Source organism: Petaurus breviceps, unplaced genomic scaffold, assembly GCF_028583685.1.
Source record: "Petaurus breviceps papuanus isolate PSGF00001 unplaced genomic scaffold, PetGlider_PUasm1.0 90895, whole genome shotgun sequence".
Taxonomy (NCBI): domain Eukaryota; kingdom Metazoa; phylum Chordata; class Mammalia; order Diprotodontia; family Petauridae; genus Petaurus; species Petaurus breviceps.
This window is the reverse complement of record NW_027187372.1, coordinates 4,882,990-4,905,634: the sequence shown is the minus strand read 5'-3', so window position 1 is coordinate 4,905,634 and position 22,645 is coordinate 4,882,990. Positions and strand designations below refer to the sequence as shown.

The window sequence follows — 22,645 nt, the reverse complement described above, 5'->3', positions numbered from 1 at the left end:
GTCCACCAGATTCTTACTTCTTGATATTCAATTAGCAACATGATACAACTTTGTTCATTAGCAATTAGATACAAAATTAAGAAGCTTTTAGCTTTTTTAAGCTAGAAAAAATGACGACATTTTTCAGTTTTGTATCTTATGGAGTAATGTTGAATTTTTTCCTTTTCCGTCTCTGGGAGAGCTCTGGCATTTCTTTTGATTTTATTATCTTTCCTTAAAATGTTTTAAAAAATAAAATTTTCCCAAATTCATTGTCTCCCTGAACATATTTTCTGAGTTTATTTTCCCTCTTTATTGACATTCATTCCCTTCCTAGAAAAAAGTCTGAGATGAATATTCTTTTAAGTTTTGGTGGAAAAGGATTTGTGACTAGAAGTAGTAAGATTAAATTTCACATGCCGGAATTACCAAATGTTATAGTTGAATTATTCTTGTGAACTCATGCCCTGTGTAAAAGTGGGAAAAGTTTAAGACCTACATTGTTAAATTTCATTTCAGGATTGTTTTAAATTTGCTAAGATTTTTTTTTTCTTTTGAAATAATGTTCCTTATAGTGATTTTTTAAAAAATTCTGGGATGACTGTTGAAATTATTAATGTCTGGCTTCTTTAACTCATTAAATCTCTACTTTTTTTCTCCTGAGCCTAATTCCAGAACTTTCTTAATCTAATTAGGTCTTTAGATGCTTAATTTATTTGGAAAGTTTTATAAACGTGTAAACAGGGGTGTTAATCCCTCTTCCATTTTTTTTTTTCAGTAGTCTTTGGGGATTCCTCTTTTGTAGAGAAGAGTCAATTTTACAAGAAGTATCTCAAAAGACATGAATTGTCACCTTGGGAGGAACAGATTCTCCCATGGCATAGGACAAAAATTGATAAGACTGTGTGAAGAGTAGGGTCAGCAAGTGGGGGTAAGGACAGACAGTAGATCTCGTGTATCTTTGCTCTGATTATTGGTGAAATTCTCATCTCTACTTTATTTCCCTGTTTTACACTGACTGCCCTCTAGTAATAACATAAGGCTCCATGTCATGGTGTGCTTTCAGGAATACTAGCTTAAGGCATCCATGTATTTTCTATCAAAAAGCATCACTCTTAATTCCAGGCCCATTCCTAAATGGTTTCCTCACAAAATTGACAAGCCTCTCTGGAAACTGGGTAATCAGTTTTCTTGATTCTCAGTGGTAGCAAGCATTCCAGAATAATAACAAATAATTATTTATGTATGGCATTGCATTAGTCATTTTACCATTGTGATTCAGCTTCCTCATCTGTAAAATGAGGGGTTTTGACTAAATGATCTCTAAGGTGCCCTTAAATTCTAAACTTTTGTGACATTTAGAGAAAGCAGGATATATAGGCAAGTAACCCCAGTTTTAGAACCCATCTTCAAGCAGTGTCAGGGGGAAGTCTAAGGTAGCAAGCAACATGACATCTTTCAAATTGCTATTAAAAAATTCATTTAAAAATTATGGTTTGGATCTTCTGTTATTTTTATCCTAAGAAAAAATGTGGACCATTTTGTGGTTGTTATATGCCCTAAATCCATTTTTGAGTGTTGTTTTTCTTAAATAGTTTTAAAATGAGACTCTAAAATGGATCGAAAGCCTCTCTTTTAACCATGTGGTGGTGGTGATTTATTTTTCAGTAAAGCAGTTTCATTTCTAAAGAAATATTTGGTTTTATAACATTTTGACTGAATATAAGCACTGGCATTTCTAATTCACTTTGACTTTAATTTGTGATTTTTTTTTTCTTTCCATGTCCTATATTAAGTATTGGAAGATCATTATATGGGTAGGATTTATCATCCTTGAAGCTATATACAACCTGATAGCTTTTACTTTGGTCTTTTCACTCTTTATTAAGTGATGCTTTGTTTTATCAATAAAATTACTCTGGTGCATTGTTTTAACTGATTGATTCTGGTAGAGTTCAGTGGAAGTTAAGCCAGTATAATTTTTAACTTAAGACTCTATGCTTATGGTTACTAAGAAATTAGCAGTGGGAGAATCATGAGTGAACAGACTTGAAGATAGACTGAGAAGGGAGTGTGGGAACGAAAATCATTTTTTTTAAAGCCCTTTTTATTTTAAAACTTTTCATCATGGTCAAGGCCAGGGGTCTAGGCCAAAATAAATCCCTTGTTCTGTGAAGTTTGGATTGAATCAAGGGGCTGCACTTGAGGGCCTAGAGGACTACATGTGTCTATGAGGCCACAGGTTCCACACTCCTGGTCTAGGCTCAATATTGTATATTATTACAAAGATGAACTTGTCTGACTTTGTTATGTAGAAAAAGAACATTTCCTTTCTAATTATTTGCCTCTTTTGAGTAGGTATTATAGATTTACAAAAGGCCCCCTTTTTTTCTCTGTAGTATTGGCCCTATAGAAAATATAGGAGGAGAAGTGAAAAGCAAGATAACATGGGCTAAAGAGGATAGAATCTGAGGAGATAGTTTTGGGGAAACGAATGTTAAGACATTAAGACTCCATACTAAAATAAACCAAATTAAGGTCTAGTTTGACATGCCTTTTATTCCATCAGAATCCAAAAGTATCTTGTGCTTGAGACTGATAGCCTTCAAATGTATTAACCAGTCTTAAAATGGGATTAATTTGAGTTCCTTTGCTTGGCTTGGTTTTATCTTTTGAAACCTAGGGTGCCATCCATTTCTTTAGTAAGGCATCAGAGTAATACTAATCACACCTCAAATTTTTATAGTGCTTCAAAGTGCTTTTCTTTACAGTGGCTCTGTGAGGTAATTAGTAAAAGTACAGATGAGGAAACAGGCTCAAGCTGGTTAAGGCAATATGGTGACTTGCTGAGGAACATATACATAGCCAGTAAGAGTTAGAGTTTGGACTTGGAACCAAGTGCTCTAACGTTAAAGAACAGTGTTCTTTCCTGCCATACCAAATTGACTTGCTAGGAATTAAAGGAGTAGGACTTGACTAAGAAAAGTAAAAATGAAATAATGAAAAAGATATTTCTAAGACAACTAGAACCAAATATCTAAATGTGCAAATGAGTAGAGCAGAGAAAATTTACCTGCTTTTATAATATTAGGAAGCCCTTCTAGAATCATTTCCAAAGCCTGCACTGAGGAACTAAGAGTACTCATCCCAACCAGACTTCCTTACTGGTATCGTACAAACTTACCAAGGGATGGTGAAAGCAAGCAGTGTAGTATTTAGGAGCCAGAAATGTTTCCTCAGCCCAAGATTCTAAATGCAAGTTGATGATGACCTTCTTTTGAAGAAAGTACTCTCTGTTGATAGTGAGAGAATGACTTATTTTTTTGAGGTATTTATTGAACAAACAACGTTCAGAAATTGGGGGTGGAGTATTGAAAATCCTTCACTCATTGGCAAGTTCTTAATTGTAAATGTCAAGTTCTAGTAATATTTCAGTGTTCCTGTAAAACCCAAGTATAAAGAAATCAGAATTTATCATCGAGAGTTTTTGTTCTTTACTTGGTCAGATGCTATCCCTCCTCACCTTCAATCACCTCATGTTCTTATGAGGAATCTGAGCACATCAGCACATGTTCAGTGTCTGGTATGGTATGCTACACACAAACGCCTATCAGTTTTTGTGCTGTTGGAGTTTTAAAGTGTTTTGCTTTTTAATAACTTAATCTGAATGCTTTAATCTGCAATTTGTTGAAAATTTTTTTTCATTTTCTTAGGTATTAAATAAAACTAAAGAATTTGAAGAGGCTGTGAGAAAAGTTGTAAGAGATGTTAATTTGGATAATGACATAGTTGTATCAGTTTTTGAAACAAACATCAGAGTCCTTGGGTAAGTATATTTATTATATGTTAAAGCTGTAAATTTGTGCCAAAAAAACTTAGGGCATTAAATGAATGGTTTTCAACTTTTTATGGTTTGAAAATAAGACTCTTGATTAGGTTAAAATGAAGGAACATTTTCATTCTGAGTCACAAAGGCTTCAGTCTGATTTCAAATTTTAGTAGTCATGAAGATCAACAAGACTTTGATTTGCGACCCTAACCACATTTTACAAGAAAAAAAAATTTTCACACCCCTATTGTGTGAACAGGACAGTTGATTGAGTTGAGCATTATTCTTTTGAGTCACTTCTAACTCACTTAAGTCACTATCATAAATTACTATCAGGAACACTATATTCCAGTATTAAGGGATATAGGAGGAATATGAATCATCTTTCATTAGTGTGTGGTTAACCTATGATTTAGTAGAAAAATTTATTATATAATTAAAAAAATTAAAATATCCAATTTGCTCCTAAGCTTATATAGATTTCTGACCATAGGCAACTCTTGGTAGAAAAATCTACCTATAAAAACAAATTTTAAAAGTGTATATCTTTGGGGCAGCTAGGTGTCACAGTGAATAGAGCCCTGGCCCTGGAATCAGGAGGACCAGAGTTCAAATGTGGCCTCAGACATTAAACACACAAAAAAAACTAGCCGTGTGACCTTGGGCAAGTCACCTAACCCCAAATGCCCTGCAAAAAAAAAAAAAAGTATATATCTTGGACAGCTAGGTGGCACAGTAGATAGAACACTGGCCCTGAGGTCCTGAGTTCAAATTCAGCCTCACTTGACATTTGACACTTGCCATGTAACTAGAAGTGTGACCCTGGGCAAGTCAGTTAACTTTTTTTTTTTTTTTTAACAATTGGGGTTAAGTAACTTGCTCAAGGTTACATGGCCAGTTATTTTTTGTGTGAGTGCCAAGTATCTGAGGCCGGAACCGATCCCGGGTCTCCTGACGACGGGGCCAGAGCTCTTTCTCACTGCGCCACCTGGCCGCCCCAAGTCAATGAACCTTGATTGCCTTGTCCAGAAAAAAAGTATGTATCTCAGCTAAAGAGATTAAGTGATCATTATATATTTAAAACATATTTTCCTTGGAAGTTTGTTAGGAAATAACCAGAAAGCTGCTTTTAATTATTTTGTGATGATGATTGTTATTATAATCTAATCTACATCCCTTTGCTGGAGATACAGAGAGATTCAGACCTGAAATCTAGTCATCTCTCAATGAAAATTCTCATTGATATGGTTATAGAAATTCATATGGCTCATTAATCCATTTAGGTTTCATGGCAAATTTTTAACTTACTGTTTTTATGATTTGCCATAGGATTGATAAGAATACAAACAGTGGGGGCAGCTATGTGGTGCAGTGAATAGAGCACTGGCCCTGGAGTCAGGAGGACCTGAGTTCAAATCCGGCCTCAGACACTTGACACATTTACTAGCTGTGTGACTTTGGGCAAGTCACTTAACCCCAATTGCCTGCCCCCCCCCCCCAAAAAAAAAAAAGAATACACACAATGTCAAAATTATTTGCTGAGTACTTAGTTTATGTACCTTTTAAAGAAAGTACTTGAGTAAGAATTTTAAAACACTTCACAAATGGATATTATCAGGTCTGACTTATAGAATATGAAACCTCAGTGATTTGCCTTAAATGATTAGAGTGAGTTAAACAACTGAACCGTTTATTCTTTCTTTCCACGTGCTACAACTGGTTATTCTTGTTAACTTTTGTAATACTCCTCACTTTATGGAGACACTCATTGATTTTATGCTTAGAGTGCATTTATGAAATGTGGATAATATTTCTTACATGTAATTCTAGGGGTCTCTTAGGTGGACACTCAGTGGCTATCATGCTGAAGGAGAAAGGCGAACACATGCAGTGGTACAATGATGAGCTTCTCCAAATGGCCAAACAGTTGGGTTACAAGCTTTTACCTGCTTTCAATACCACTAGTGGCCTTCCTTATCCAAGAGTAAGTTATTTTCAAGGGCAGTGTAGTCATTACATACTTCTTTTGATACCTTATATGGGGAATGTTTTTTGGTTGTATTCTGTCTAGTTTGTGTAGAAATGGTGTTCAGAGTGAGTGTTAATACTTCAAATTATATTAAAAAAATTTTTCACTCAGTTTACATCTAAGTGGTTTTAATTTCATCCAAACTTTTCATATGAAGTCACATAACAGAAAAGAATATTATCCAACACGCAGTTCCAGGGGATGTAATAGCAGTGCTCCACAAAGAAGTCAGAATTGGAGGCATAGATTTGGGACTCATCTGCATAGAGGCGATAGTTGAAGTCATGAGAGTGAATGAAGTTTCTGTGGAAGATAGGGTAGAGAGAAGGCCTAAGGAATGACGTATGTAGCTTACCTGCATTGAGGTAATAATTGAAATCATCAATGTGAATATAGAGAATATAGAAGGGCAGAACATAGAAATAGTTCTTATTTTGGGGGAATTGAAAGAAGTGCCAGAAAAGTAAAAAGGGAGAGAGTCATCAGAAAGGTAGGAACAGAATAGGGAAAGAATAGTGAAACATGAAAGGAATCAAGGGAAGAGAGGATTTCTGGGAGGGAGGGTAGTTAGGAGTATCAGGTGCTACAGAAGTTAGGAAGGGGCCTTTGGATATGTTTATTATACATTCACTTGCCAGCTCTTGAGGAAGGCTCTTCAGTCTGCATAGATGGAGGAGGGAATTTAAAGAGAGAGTGGGTGATCAGGAGGGTAGAGGTTTAGTAAAGACCATAATTTCAGAATTTTGAGAGATGTAGTCTTTGGCTGTAGGTCAGCTGAAGGTTTTGTTGCTTTGAGGCAGGAGGAAAGGAGCCAATGGAGAGGAAGAGATTGCTGCTTCTTCACCTTATTCTTATGTTAATGGACCACCATCCTTTTCAACAATTAGGCTTGATTGCCATTTTTTACTACTTTTCCTTCCTTCTCCCCACATTTAATCAGTCAAGTTCTATATGTCTTACTTCCCTAGGGATTCTCAAATATCTACCTCTTGGGGTAGTGGATAGAGTGTTGGATTTTTAGAAAGATAACCCAAGTTCATATCCTTCCTCTTGGCACTTAAGTCTTAAGACACTGGCTAAGTGACTGTGGGCAAGTCAATCTCTCAAAGCTCCAGTTTCCTAATCTGTAAAATGGGGATCATAATATCTGACTACCTAATCTCACTGGGTTGTTTTATAGCTTAAATAAGATAACATATGTAAACTACTTTGCAAATCTTAAAAGTGCTACATAAAATGTCAATCATTAGTCTCTTCCCAGTGTTCCAAACTAAATTAGCTAGTTATCACTTTATGTCTCAGCTATGACTGCATTCTTGATTTTCCCCTTGGGTTCATTCTAAATACCAGCAATACCAGATTAAGCCTCCTAAAAATTACTTTTCATCATGTTACTTCTTTGTTCAGAAGTCATCAGTGGCTCTTCTTTGCCTATAGATAAAAAACTTGGTCTGATATTGAAGGACCTTTCAAATCTGGCTCACAGTATCCAAACAGTTCTACTTCCTGCTCCTTCCTGGCACAGACCTTCTGCTCCAACCTACTGGTTTACTTGTTACTTGTCAAATGCCTTTTGTTTTACCCATCAGTATGCCTTTGGTTACACTATTCATACTACCCCTCTCCACCTCTCCAGATTTTATCTTTCAAGAACCAGGTCTAATTCTCTTCTTCTATGAAGTCTTCTCTGACCAGAAGTGATAAATTGAAGAATTTTGAAAGTGTGTGTGGGTAGGATTGGGGAGAAAGATGGGGGACTTTTTTTGAAATAAAATGTTGATGAAGGATTGAAATATGCAATATATCTTTTAAAAATTCAATTTATTAAGTGTCAAGTGTATATAAAGCATTGTGATAGGCACTGGATATACAAGATGAAAAATGATAGTCTTTTTTCTCAAGGAGTTTGTAGTTAAGGGACTGAAATGTGCACAAATAAAGATACAAATGAAATGATTAAGTTTATAGGTGTGGTCAGAGTGAACAGAAAGATTTAATTGGAAAGGATCACTTACATACTAGAGAGAATTTAGAGAATGCTTAATTAAGAGGTGGTAGCATCTGTGTGGGGACTTGTCCTTTGGTAGAGATGGTAGGAATGGAGATTCATCCTTATTACTAAATTTTTACAGCATATATACAGAAGCAAGAGAGGAAAGGATGAGATTAGAAAACATCTAATTGTCCATTTTTCTGGTGGATAGAGTGCAGGTGTAGAGACAGATTGTTGAAGACCTTGAGTATCAGAGGAAAGAGTTTATATTTTATTAAGGGGAGAATTTTTTTAAAATCAGAAACTGATGTGATTTTACTAGTGTATTAAGAAGATTATCTTGCCAGTAGTATGAAGGATAGATTGAAAGGGGAGAAACTGGAGGCAGGAAACCCAATTAGGAAGTTATTGTGGTAGTTTAGACATTTCATTAGAGGTCTAAATGAAGGTGGTGGACTGAAAAGGAGAGAGATTTTGGAACTAAAATCAACAGTCCTTGGCAGTTTATTGAATGTAGGAACCAAGGAGAGAAAAGTCAAGAATGTCTCCCAGTATTTGGAGTAGGGGTTCTTAACCTGATAAATTTCAGTAGGTCCATTAATTTGGATGGGAAAACAATTACATCTTCACTTTTATGTCTCACTTTTACTTTTTGCTCCTTACTGAAATTTAACATTTCATTCAGTTATGAATGTAGGTAACAAACATTCTGAGAAGTGATCCAAATTGCCAAAGGAGTCCGTGACACTGAAGAGTTAAGACCTGCTTCAGAGCTTTGTTGACTGGAAAAATGTTGTTGTCATCAACAGAAATGAGGAGACAGGAGAAGGGACAGATTTATAGACAGAAATGAGTTAATTGACTTGAGTTTGAACTTCATATGGATTGATATGGAGGAGAATGTCTAGCATACAGTTGGAGATGATGTAAGAAAGGAAATGAATATTTGAGAATCATCTGTGTAGAGACAATAGTTAAGCCCATGATACTTGGTAAGATTGCCCGGGAAGAAAGAATAAAGAGAGAAGGGAAGAGAGCTCATGACACCCTTCTTACAGTTTGAGGGGAGGGGAATGGTATTCTTAAATAGCTAGGAGGAAGAATGAAGATTGATTCTATCAAAGAGAGAGGAGAACCATTGTAGTAGTAGGGACAGAAGCCACTTTGTGGAGGCCAAGGAGTAAGTGGTTAGTGAGGGAGTGGAGGCATTAAGAAGTCAACTGCTTTCTAGAAGCTTAGTAGTACAGAGAAGAGAGAATGATAGTTTAGAAGCGTGGGCTACAGGATCAAAGGAAAGTAGCTTCCTTTTGTTTATTTTTAGTATTGGGAAGATTTCAATACAGGAAGTGGGGGAGGACCCATCAGAGAAGAAGGGACTGAAGATGCTCTAAGGGATGGGGGGTGGTCAGTGGAGTAAGGCACTTGGTGAGATGGAAAGGATAGTGCCAAAGAGCCAAGTGAAGGAGTCAGGCTTGGCAAGGAGGAGGAACAGCCTCATCTCTGAGACGTGAGGGAGGGGGCTAGGATGTGGGGGGTGCTCTATCACTTATTTTAGGAACATTAAAATACGTTTTTATATATATATATATATATATATATATATATATATATATATACTTGGTTTGCTGAGAAATTTGTCATATTTGATTTAAGTGTAATTTATTCCAAAAATATTGACAACTTTACTAATTAAATCTACTTTTAAATGTTTTTAGTTTTTGTTACAAATGGAGCTACAAGCTGCTGAATTTTAAGGAGTCTAGCATCTCTTAGCTTTTGCCAGTTTAAGAGAAGCAGGCAAAGATTTGAGAACAGAAGAAACCATCAACATTAATAGGAAAGTAAAGAAAGTTGTTATGTTTTGTGGACTTAGTGGCCTCTGGTGTGTCAAGCAGACACAGAAAACACTCATTTTCAAAAAAGGAGCTGAGGAAAAAAAGGAGAAAAAGAACTCCAATATGCATTGAATACAACTTCTACTATTTGGGACGTTGTCTAGTCGGTCTCATTTGGAAATTGCATTTGACGACATTATTTGCACATCACGTTTTTTCTTCATAATTATTTGTAATATGTAAATGCTTTTGAATGGTAGAGGTTGGTCTCACCATTTTGCTGTGGGGTGGGGGAATGTAGTTTAGTAATGAGCTCATAAGTGGTGGCCTGCATGGATTTTGTGACAGGGGCCTCCAGAGCTAATTAACTACTCACTTTACTTCATTGCTCATAAATAGTATATGTGCTTTTCTTCCTTTACAAAATATGGAGTTATCAAAAGTTCAGTTATACTTACCAAGGTTATGGAAGTATTAGAATGCAGCTAAATAGAGACTTTTTTTTTTTTAAATTTAGATTACATTTGAACTCTTAAATGGAATACTTCCTCTTATAATTCCCTTATGATTCTCAGAGTCTTGAAGCCATGAGAATCAAGTTTGCTTCCACCTGGGATCTTACTCCCCTGGCTTGAACATTTTGGGCAGGTTGGGCAATAAACCCCCCATTTTTCTAAACTTGAGCAAATGGATACTGCTGCCAGAGTCTCCTCCATTCTCAGTTCTTAGAGGCCTCCTCAAGGTACTGACCCTCCAGAACAGAAGTAGGCAAGAAGAAGTACACAAACAAATCAGGCATTAATCTTTCTGCTTTCTTGGCTAACAATCACAGTGTTCCCTAAAGTCAGAAATGCATTTTATTTTTGTATCAAGAATTTTAATGAACTGCTATTGTAGATAGTTTTGCATACAAACTAGTCTTCTTCTCTCTCTCTGCTTTACTCCTCCAGCCCAGAGTGAGTGCTTCCTCCTCCTCTGAGCTTTATAAAATATAAAATACTTTTGGCATGTAGGTTATTGTCTTGTAATACTAGTTGTATTAGTTGTCTCTGTGTGGATGTGTTTCTGAAACTCCCTGAGGGCTTTGTCTTAGCCTTTCATATGTGCCCTCTAGTCAGTAGATAACTAATTGTAGTAAAAAAACAAAAACAGTTAACTGGAATGTTTGAGGAAATAAGGTATTATTGCTAATTAAATTTATTGGTTAGCTAGTGATACAGTCAAAAAAATTAAACTTGGAGTTTTTTCTAAATTGTACAGATGAGCTTTGCTAACTTTAATGTGTTAGTAACTGTAACTTATCATGGCTTTCTGTTATGATTGCAAGTCTTATATTGTTTGATGGTCTTGCATTCTTTTTTTTTTATTTTAATTTTGTTTTTTTGCTTTTTGGAGGGGGGAAGGCAGGGCATTTGGGGTTAAGTGACTTGCCCAAGATCCCACAGCTAGTAAGTGTTAAGTGTCTGAGGCTGTATTTGTACTCAGGTCCTCCTTACTCCAGGGCTGGTGCTCTATTCCCTGAGCCACCTAGCCGCCCCAATGATCTTGCATTCTTATTGATAGTATTATAAAGTATAGAAGGTAAGCCATGGTCTTTGTGGTGAGGGATTTACTGGATTGAGAGTAAGGGAAGCTGTTAGCCTGAAGATTTGAGTAGTACTAAATGCCTTTTGTGGGTGACTGAAGCTTGTCCCAGCTGGCAGGGTGAAGGTGATGGCAGCTTAAGCTTCTGCCCCCCCTTCCTGGGTCTTGTCTGAAAACAAGGGGGGGTAGCCATCTAGGGGTGACCAAGGGAGATAATTTGTAACTAATCTTAGATCTCCCCTGTACCCAAAGTTGTTTGATTTTTTGTTTTAAGTTCCTTAATTTAAACTTGTTTTCACATAGTATTCCTTTCTCCTAATAATGACATGCTACATAAATTCTGGATCTTGAGAGTTCTGATCATTTGGATTCTGGTTAACTGAAGGTTTTTGTGAAGTATGTTTGTATCATCCTTTTGAGACATTGTTGTAAATGAAAAAACTTTTTACTTGTGTCACATGGTAGAATGATGTTGCTCTGTCAGTAGGCCAGGAAAGTTGACTATTTTCGACATTTAAAAAAAAATCAGTATTTTAAAATCTCAATCTGACACTTTATCACTATTGTAGTAAAAGATTATTTGGTCACTTCTGTCTAAAAGACTGTACTACTAGTTCTAAGGAGAGGATTTTTAGCTTTTATTAAATTGTTCCTTTAGCCTAACTTTTTTTAGACCTGGCCTAGTTTCATCTTGTTCCTACGCCTGTATTGAATAGTTTTAGCAATTTATCCACTAATATCTTTGTTAGAAGATAATTTTTCCATATAACATATGTAATCTAGTTGAACTTTGATTTTGCTGCAGAAATAATTGAAATTATCCTGTCCCTGAGTATTTTATGGAGATGTCTCAGGTGTTTGAGTTAATATCCTTGTATACTTATTTATTTCTCATCTGATTTTCATAGTTTAATAAAGTCATTATGAAAAATAAAGTAGTCATTTGTCAAGGAGTTAGACTGTATCATTATTGCTAAAATGCTTTTTTTTCTCGTTTTGTTCAGATTAACTTAAAATTTGGCATGAGAAAACCAGAAGCTCGAACAGGTACAGAGACAGATACCTGCACGGCGTGTGCAGGTACCTTGATCCTCGAGTTTGCTGCTCTAAGTCGATTTACAGGAACGTCAATATTTGAGGTTTGTTTTTTATGATCTTTGATCTCTTGGGTATTGGGTTTAGCTAACTTTCTGTTGTTTTTTTTTTCATTAAGATTCTTAATTAGAGGGCTACGGTTTTTTATATTATATTTGTTTATTCAATGGAATTTTTATGTAAATCCTACCCTGGAGAAAAATGCTAAGGAAAAATGGATGTTGCTAACTAGTAGGCTAATAACTGTATTAAAAGTAAGAGTAACCTTGTGCTTTGTCAGGAAGGTAGTATTAAGTTAAGGTTTTATCTTTAAACTTTGATACATAGCCATAGTACTATCAGCTTATAGTTCTTTAACAGCAGGAAATTTCTACATAAGTCCAATATAAAGTATTGTGCTTTATTCTCTTGACCTCTGTGTCCCTTATTTCTCCTCAGAAAAGTTAAAAGTACAACATAAATCTTGCATTTTAAATATCGGTTTGAAAACCTAATCTGATATGCCCAATAAGAGAATTTGTTTACCCTAAGGGAGGTTTTGTTACTTGTTACCCAGAAGACTTAATTGCAAAAGAGGTGATAGTGGCTAATATCATTTACCTTTTTTAATTGCTTAAAGCAGGTAACCACCGTGACCTGGACAGTACCACTCTCCAAATATAGAGACAGTTTGGCACTGGGGGAAGAGTACTGGGGTTTCCAATGAGACAGGAGCCCTACATTCAAATTCAGGTCCCAGTTTTGTGATCCTGGTCCCATGAGTTTCATCCTCCAAGCCTTAGTTTTCCCATGTGTAAAATGGGGTTAATATTTATACAGTTTACCTTTGAAATGTATAAATGTGAGTTATGGGTTTTGTTATGATTTTGCATATTACACATGCTACCAAGCAACATTAAGGCAGCATATGTTTACCCAATGGAAGTGAGAAGCAAAATGACATTTTAAAAGTTCAGAAATATAATTTAATTGTGAAATGTATTCTGGGGGCTACAGGACTTGGTTGGTATATAAAATGTTACATGAAATTAGTTCATTTCCAGTGTATATAAAAGAAAGAAAAAGTCTAGAAATTTCCAGACAAAAACCTAACGCCTGATTCATCTATTCATTTACTGTTGACTAGATTGTCTGCCATTGAGATAAACAGATCCTGGATGCCTAACATTTGGCATTTCAAAGACTCTGTCACTTCTCTAATAACCTCACTTGGCTACCCACCTAAGAAATTATGCTTTTCCATAGAATGGCATCTATAAAGAGTTGTTTGTTTTGTATTTGAGCAGGGGAAATTATTTTAAGAGGCTTATTTAGTTTTGCTAATGTTAAATAGTAATTATTTTATAGCGATTTTCATCTTTGTAGTGCCTTTTATTTAACAAGGGGAAAGACTGGAGAGACAGAGAACTGAGTGGATTACAGCATCCAACCCTTACTAGTCATATGACCCCAGGAAAGTCACTTTAAACTCTACCAGTCTTTTTCTTAATTACTAAAATGGAGATAATAATGCCTACTTGTGGTGCCTACCTCAAAGGGTTGTTGTGAGATTCATATGATAGAGAACAGATGAAGTGCTTCACCAACCTTAAAGCTATTATGTTTTGTTCAGTCACTTTTTCAGTTGTGTCTGACTCTGTGACCCCATTTGGGGTTTTCTTGGCAAAAATACTGTAGTGGTTTCCTATTTCATTTTCTAGCTCATTTTATAGATGAGGAAAATGAGGTAAACAAGGTTAAGTGACTAGCCCCAGGGCCACACAGGTCGTAAGCATCTGAGGTCAGATTTAAACTCCAGAAGATGAATTTTCCCGATTCCTGGCTTGGTATTCTGTCAACTGCACTACGTAGCTGCCACTTAAAGCTATTATTAAATAACAATAAATATATGTACCTATATGTAAAGCAAACTAATTTTCCTATTTTGTTATATGTGAACCTGAGGATAAGTAATGTTAATTGTTTACGATTCTACATGAATTGAGAGTCCCAGATTTTCAGAACTGCTAGCCACTGCCATCTCTTTCTTTTTTTTTTTTTTAAAGCAGTTGGGGTTAAATAACTTGCTCAAGGTTACACGGCCAGGTGTTTCTGGGTGGGTGCTAAGTGTCTGAGCCCGTATTTGGTCCCAGGTCATCCCGACTCTGGGGCCGGTGCTCTTACTTGCTGTGATACCTGGCCGCCCCTGCCATCTCTTTCTAACCACTAAAAACTACATTATTGTCATTTTCTCCCATTTAGTTGGCAAGGGTAATGGATCTGACTTTTGAAGAGAATTCTTTAGTAGTGGTACCCTTTTCGTTCTTTTTAAGAAAAATATCACTATGTGACTTTATACATTGCTAAATTATACTTTTCATATATGTATTTATTTTATTTTCAGGAATATGCACGGAAAGCCCTTGACTTTCTCTGGGAAAAAAGACAGCGCAGCAGTAATTTAGTAGGAGTAACTATTAATATTCATACTGGAGACTGGGTGCGCAAAGGTATGTGAGTTGCAGGTTTTTTTCATCATAATTTCATAGTCTCCTCAGAATGTTTTAGGAAATGATTGAATCAGTCTTTTGGGCTTTCTTTTTGGGTCTTTTTTTTTTAACTGGCCATTTCTAGAGCTATGTAAATGCCTTTGAAAAATCACAAGATAGCTGGAACTTCATTCAAGTGTTATAACTGGTCCCCATATCCTAATTCACCTCATGGAGTAAAGTAGATTCAGTCTTGCTAATTGAACAGTTCTGTTTAGTACCAGAGCTTACTGACTGCTCTTTTTGCTGGTGGCATCTACAGAGCATGTTGTGGCCCAGTGTGCTGGGATGCTAAGGATACAAAGTATGAGATACATCCCTGCTCTCAGGAGACTTAAAATCTAATTGGACTGACAAGTCAACCAAATAATGTTATAAATGTTCAGATGAAGGGCAATATTAGAGAAGCCTGGGCTATTTCAGAGCTGGAACTTGACATAAAGGCAGTTTGATCTTGAGGGGAAAGGACGTGCCTTACATGTAAAAAAGGTCATTGTTTAGTTAGCTGACTAAGCCAGGAAGACTTGTGTGTATGGTGCTGTGGACAGTGCAATGAACAATTTTGGGTGAAAAAAACTCCTTTGAATCGAGTTAAAATGAGGGACTGGTGAGGGGAGTTTGCATTTCCTAAGCATCAGGTTGAGGGGTTGATAAGTGTTAAGAGCTGCTTCAAACACATACCTCAAAGGCTCTGCCCCTGGCCTGGTTACCCTGGGAGGTGCCCCCAAAGCAGTGGCTGAAGGACCCACTCCACATAGGGACCGGGAAGGGGCAAGTCCTGTGGGAAGGGACAGAATGTCCTTGTTCTGGGAGGTATTGGTCCCCCTGGTGCTACTGTTGCCACCTCAGGAAAGAAAATTTCTGACCAAGTTGTGGAAAGAGAGGAAGGGTGGGAAAGGGTAGAAAGAATGCTTTTTTCAAATCTCCACTTTCTTTATATATCCTAATTCTGACGAGTTGTATTATCGGAAGTAAAAGTGATAATCCTAGTAAACAGAAAGCACAGACTGATGAATAAGTTCTGGAAGAATTTAGAGAAATAAGAGGTAACTACAGAAGCAAATACTGTGGAACACAAAAATACGTGACTTTTAAAATGGCACAAAAGTGCCCTCTAGTGGTGTTTTGGTTTAGTGTCCCAGCAGGAATCGACTCTTTTATTCTTAATCATAGTAACTCAGTAAATAAGTCTTTCATCTCTCAATTTTGAAATGTTATTAGAGAAACACTATTCATTCATCACAATTTTTTTTCCCACAAAAATAACAGCCTCTAAAAACATTATTTTGTTTACATATGCTATTATTTTTATGTGCTTACCAGTGCCCTTTTCTTTGTTAACATACCAGTATCCTCATTTGCCCTATGTAAATTATTGAAATAACCTCATCTGCATTTTACATAATTTCTGACAATTGTTTTGAATAGACTTATTTGCATTCATTTTTTGTAGACAGTGGAGTTGGAGCAGGAATTGATTCGTACTATGAATATTTATTAAAAGCCTATGTCTTGCTTGGGGATGACAGTTTTCTGGAAAGATTTAACACAGTAAGTTTTTTCACCTTTCATATTTGTGTTACTTTTAGATTTAATTTAAAGTAAATCAACTGACAAGTTTTTGACAGAATTTTATTTATGTAGTCATGAAATTTTGGCAGATAATTGATTTGTTCACATAAGTGTGACAACTCTCATTTATCCTTGATGATTTTAGGACTAGGTTTTTTTAGACAGTGGAAACACATATTCCAGAAAATTCGTTTTAGACTCTCTTTTCTTAGTTTGATCTTTTATCAGAATTGCTAATAAAGGGAAAGTGGATAGATTTCAGTCTTACTATTTTTCTCTGCCTTTGATTATAGAAGGGAATGTGTTGAAATGAATGATATTTTTCACTTTAACTCTTTAACCTGGTTCTCCCAACCACTATTTTACATGCTTGCTTTATGAACTTTGGGCTAGTTTTGCTTTATTTTGCAACATAGTGGCAAACACTGTTGCTTGCTGACAATTTTTCTCAAACTTTTTATGCTTTGTGCACTTTTATAGTAGTTTGTAAAGTTCATTTAAAGTATTTTGAGTCTCTTCAGTGTTTCGAAAATCAAGCTAGCTAGGTAGCCTCTTTTTTTTTTTTACAAGGAAATATATTTTCCTGAACTAAAAATATTTTTCTTTAAAAATCTCAGTTTTCCTTGCAACCCAAGCGATCCTGGTGTTAATGAACAGCAACAAAACTTACAGAACTTACAGAATGATTTTAGGAGGAGATAGTTATATTGACAGTGACATTGTGTTAATGTAGGAAACTTCTACCTACATTCCAATCCATCTATGAATTGATAGATGTAAATAGCTGGATTGATCAAAAGTGGAAGTTCTTAACCTCTTTTTGTGTTAGTCTGATAAAACCTGGAGACCCCTCTTCTCAGAATCTTGTTAAACACTAAAGTGAACTTACTTAGGATTACAAAGCAAACCAATTATATTGAAATGCAGTTATTCAGAATTTTTTTTTAAGTTAATGGACCCCAGGTTAAGCACCATATATACAAGTACCTCACTAGATCCTGAGGGCATCTTGATTTTAGCGATTTCAGTGACACAGAAATTTATATTCATGTTATTAAAACCTCAGTCATCAAAAAAAGTTAATTTATGTTTTGATATTCAGTATAAGAAGGTATGGAAGGATAAACTTAATTTGGAATGATTCCATCAAAATGGTTAAAATAAACTTTCAGCACTGAAATTGACTCAGTTTATAGATTTTTCCCATTTAGGATATAAAGTCATGTTTTTTTATTACAACATTGCCTTGTTTGTAAGATCATAAATTTGGGGGAGGACATAACTTAGAGACCATCTAGTCAAACTCCCCCATTTTGCAGATAATGAAAATTATGTTCAAGGAGAACTTAACCTAGGTTATGTAGTAGCAAACTTCAGTGTCAGGTTTTGAACCTAGGCCTTCTGACTTCAGAGCTCATTTTCTTTCCCTGCTGCTGCTCTGTAATCTGACCTCCTGAGGTCCATTGAGCTTAAAAGACTTGTCTGGAATAGCTTGTTTGAACGTTTCTTCCTTGTGCTGATTTCCTGAAATGCATATTGATTTTTTTTCTTTTTTAGCACTATGATGCCATAATGAGGTACATCAGCCAGCCTCCTCTTCTGCTTGATGTGCACATCCACAAACCAATGCTAAATGCTCGAACTTGGATGGACTCTTTGCTTGCCTTCTTTCCAGGTCTGCAGGTAAAGAGAAATTGAGTTTTTAAAAATAGCATTAGATCATACTGATGGAATCCTAATAAAGCTGCCCCCAGCCCCAATATTCTAACTTCATTATAGGCCCCTATACCTATACCTACCTAGCAAACCTGCCAATGTCCTACCTTCCTCATATATGCCTCATTGCTCACTGGAACAACAGGTGTGTTCCTGAACTCTTAGTTTCCACAGAAACAGCAGGTGTGTCCATGTGATGGGAACACAGCTACTGCCTCTACCTACTCCAGACCCATTCCCACAGAAACAGGTGTGTTCTTGTATTCCATCACAGTTGCATCATTCATCTAGCCCAAGACAGGACCACAATACCTAACTATCTATCTTGACCAGAAAGGACCACAATAGCTGGCTAATTAGAGGGCAGCATGACCAGAATGTTTAACCACTGAACCATGGATGGGCCTCCTCCTCCATTACCCTTAAACAAACCCTTTTTTATATTAATCATATTCTTCTATTCGATGTAAATTTTGATTACGTAATTGCATCTTTACCCTATAAAAATCCATCTTGCTTTCTCTGAAGTTGATGGTTCCTCTTGTTTTCCATGAAAACTTACTGTCTCCCATAGGGATTGAACTCATGGCCTTGGTGTTAATAACATCTTATTTTATAGCCACTGAGCTGATCAGACTACTTTTAGAACAAGAGACTTCCTCTAGCTAGTTACTGATTTCTACTGGTATCTTTCAAATTGGAACAGATCATCAGTGAATGAATTGTATCTTCTCTGACAGGGCCAACGACAGCTGTTCCTGGACTAAGTTAAATGATAAACAGGGCAAATGGGTTTAGGAGCTGCCTGTAAAAGGGCTTTAAGCAAGAAAGGTCATTATTCACATTTAAAAAAAAATTGAGCAAATTAATTTGTGTGGCTCCTCATGATACTGATCACAGATGATTTAGGTAGCAAAATGTGCATATTAACTGTTATTTTATGACTCTAGGTTTTAAAAGGAGACATTAGACCTGCTATTGAAACTCATGAAATGTTATATCAGGTGATAAAAAAGCACAATTTTCTTCCAGAGGTAAGTAAAAAGATTATAGGGATCACAATAAATTTTTTCCAAAAGAAAAGTATTTTGTGGAAGATGTAGATATTATAGTGTAATTTTTTTCTGTTTAAATTTGTATTTTTTAATATTGTTTTTTTGAAATGCTTTATTAACTTCTGATTTACATCATTCATTTCCGCCAGATTTTGAGTTACAAATTTTCTCCCCATTTTTCCCTTACCCACCGCCCCAAAATAGCAGTCCCACAGGATATCCTCTCCTCCAATCTGCTCTCTCCCATGTTTTCTCCCATACCCTTTTCGACTTTTCCAGTGGATCTCTATGCCTCAGTGCCTGTATATCTTATTTCCCAATTACGTGTAAGATGGTATTAATAATAGTATATATATATATATATATATATGTGTGTGTATACACACACACACACACACACACACACACATATATTTGAATATTTGATTTTAAAACTTCCAATTCCAGATTCATTCCCTTCCTTCCTTGTCACCCACCCTTACTGGGAAGATAAGCAGTTCAGTATAGGTTGTACACGTGTGGCTAATGCAAAACAATAACGAAGTAGATATATTGTAAAAGACTGACTATATTTCCCTCCCTCCTATCCCACCTCCCACTTGTTCTATTCTCTGCTTTGATCCCATCCCTTTTCAAAAGTGGGTGCTTCCAACTTCCCTCCCCCCAAGCCTGCCCTCCCTTCCATCATCCTCCCTCTCATCCCCTTCCCCCCCTATTCTCCTGGAGGATGAGATCCCCTATTTAGTGTGTATTTCACTCCCTTCTCAAGCCAGATTCAGTGGGAATAAGGTTGACCCATTCCCTTGCCTTCCTATTCTTCCCCTCCGTTGTAACCATTTTCCCTTGCCACTTCTGTATGAGAGAGTTTGCCCCAATCTGTCTCTCCCCATTCCTCTCACCTCTTAATTTCACCTTTGAAGTATCATCCCTTCCTGTTAAATTGGTCCTGTGCCCTCTATCTATGTATACCTGTAAACATATATACACACATTCACATATGTATTCATATGCCCATATACCCTCACATATAGACATATATATATATATATGTATATATATTTCTAATCCCTTCAACTACTGAGAAAAGTTTCATAAGTTACAATTATTGTTTTTCCATGTAGGAATGTTAATAGTTCAACTTTGATAAGTTCCTTATGATTTCTTTTCCCTGTTTGCCTTCTCATGCTTCTCTTGCTTCTTGTATCTGAATGTCATATTTTCTGTTCAACTCTGGTTTTTTCATCAAGAATGCTTGACAGTCCTCTATTCCACTGAATGACCATATTTTCCCCTGAAACGTGATACTCAGTTTTGCTGGGTAGGTGACTCTTGGTTTTAATCCCAGCTCCCTTGACCTCCAGAATATCACATTCCAAGCCCTTCGATCCCTCAGTGTAGAAGCTGCCAGATCCTGGGTTATCATGATTTTGTTTCCACAATATTCAAACTGTTTCTTCCTGGCTGCTTGTAGTATTCTCTCCTTAATCTGGGAATTCCAGAACCTGGCTATAATATTCCTAGGAGTTTTTTGCGGGGCATCTTTTTGAGGAGGTGATCGGTGGATTCTTTCAACCTCTATTTTGCCCTCTGGTACTAAAACATCAGGGCAGTTTTCTTTGAGAACTTCCTGGAGGATGATTTCTAGGTTCTTACTTTGATCATGGCTTTCAGGTAGTCTAATAATTTTTAAATTATCTCTCCTGGATCTATTTTCCAGGTCAGTGGTTTTTCCCATGAGATATTTCACATTGTCTTCTATTCTTTCATTTGTTTGGATCTGTTTAACAGCATCTTGATTTCTCATAAAGTCATTAGCTTCCATTTGCTCCAATCTAATTCTGAAGCAATGATTCTCCTCATTGAGCTTTTGAGATTCTTTTTCCATCTGGCAAATTCGGCTTTTTAAGGCATTCTTCTCCTCATTGCCTTTTTGGGCCTCCATTGCCATTGAATCAGTCTGTTTTTTAAGGTATTATTTTCCTCAGTCAGGCTGTTGACTCTCATTTCATAATTTTCTTGCATTGTTCTCATTTCTCTTCCCAATTTTTCCTCCACTTCTCTTATCTGCTCCTTAAGGTCGTCCTCTGTGGCCTCTAACCAGCTTGTATTTTCCTTTGAAGCTTTTGGTGCAGGAGTTCTGACTTCACTGTTTTCCTCCTGTTCCATTCCTTGCTCCTTCTTGTCCCCAAAATAGGAGTGTAATGTTGGAATCTTCTGTCTGCTTTGTTTCCTTTGCCTGCTCATTTTGCCACTCAATTACTTGACTTTTGGGTTTTTTGCCACAGTAGTACTCTGCCACCAGACAGGGGAGCTTTCGTCCCAAACGCTGGGGTTTTCTCAGCTGCTGGAGGTATTAGATGGGTGCCCTCTCTGAGGTCTCCACACGCTCTGGCAAGCTGGACACACACCCCAGGACCTCCACCCCAGACTGCAATCCAGATCCAAGCAGGTTGAAGCAAGAGAGATTACCCCTCAGGCTGGTGCTTGGTCCCCCTACACTCTGCAGGCCAGGAGCTGAAGCTGCCATGTGGTGCTGGCAGGCTGTGCTGTCTCAAGTGGTTTCTCGCCCTGGGGGTAAAAGCCGCGCACTCCCACTTACTGGTCCCAAAGTCCAGACTGCACTGACCTCTTACTTTGTCTTTCACATCTATGTGTTGATAAATCTCGAAAGGGCCACAGCTGCTGCTGATCTGGAGTTCCTCTGGCCAGGGCTGGTCAGGCCTGCCCTGTGGCTAAAGCCTCAGCATGGGGCTGGGCTCGGCTCCCAGAGCACTGTGCTGGCCTATTCCTGCTGGCCTGCCTGGGTGTCCTCAGCAGGAGGTTAGCTTCTCTGTGTCATTTTGTGCGTTCTGCAGCTCCAAAGTTTGTTTAGAGTCCCCTTTTTACGTGGATTGGGGAAGGTGGAAGCTGGAGCCATGGGAAGGTCATGCTTCTACCCCTCCATCTTGGCTCCGCCCCTAAATTTGTATTTTTAACTTTTTTACCATCACAAATATGCATTATTAATAGATGGATTCCTCTGGATGAGTGAAGTCATTGGTTTTTCATATAGTAACATGTATATATTTTGGCAGTTTTCTTAGGCAGCTAAGTTTGTTGCTGTGAAATCTTGTTATCAGATTAGATTTGATTTTTAAAAGCAAGATATGTGTGGTAACTCTCCTACTAATTTAATATGTTACCACTAAACTAATTTTTAATATCAGCTTTTAACTTCCTGGTAAAAGGTACATTTCAAAATTGTATATAGATTGTCTTGTCTTTAAACTATTAGCTGCTCAGGAGGAATTCTTTGAAGCATTTAACTGGTTCATATACTGTATGTGATGAAAGCTTAGATTTCTTTTTTTTTTTTTAATCCTTAAGAGTATAAAACTCTCAAGGATATTGATTTCATTATCTCCAGTTTTTTTGGTGATATTCCTATCAT

At 36.8% G+C, this 22,645-nt stretch overlaps 1 protein-coding gene across 2 annotated transcripts in view; it reads left to right on the top strand.

The window, feature by feature from the left end:
• The window catches only part of EDEM3 (ER degradation enhancing alpha-mannosidase like protein 3), a 64,681-nt gene that overhangs the window by 20,379 nt on the left and 21,657 nt on the right, over positions 1-22,645 (top strand). For both annotated transcript variants that reach the window (XM_069074416.1, XM_069074415.1), the window contains exons 5-11: positions 3,693-3,805; positions 5,639-5,792; positions 12,254-12,388; positions 14,728-14,833; positions 16,326-16,423; positions 18,002-18,127; positions 19,111-19,194. In XM_069074416.1, coding sequence (XP_068930517.1) covers positions 3,693-3,805; positions 5,639-5,792; positions 12,254-12,388; positions 14,728-14,833; positions 16,326-16,423; positions 18,002-18,127; positions 19,111-19,194 — 816 coding nt within the window. The remainder of the gene's footprint in view (positions 1-3,692; positions 3,806-5,638; positions 5,793-12,253; positions 12,389-14,727; positions 14,834-16,325; positions 16,424-18,001; positions 18,128-19,110; positions 19,195-22,645) is intronic.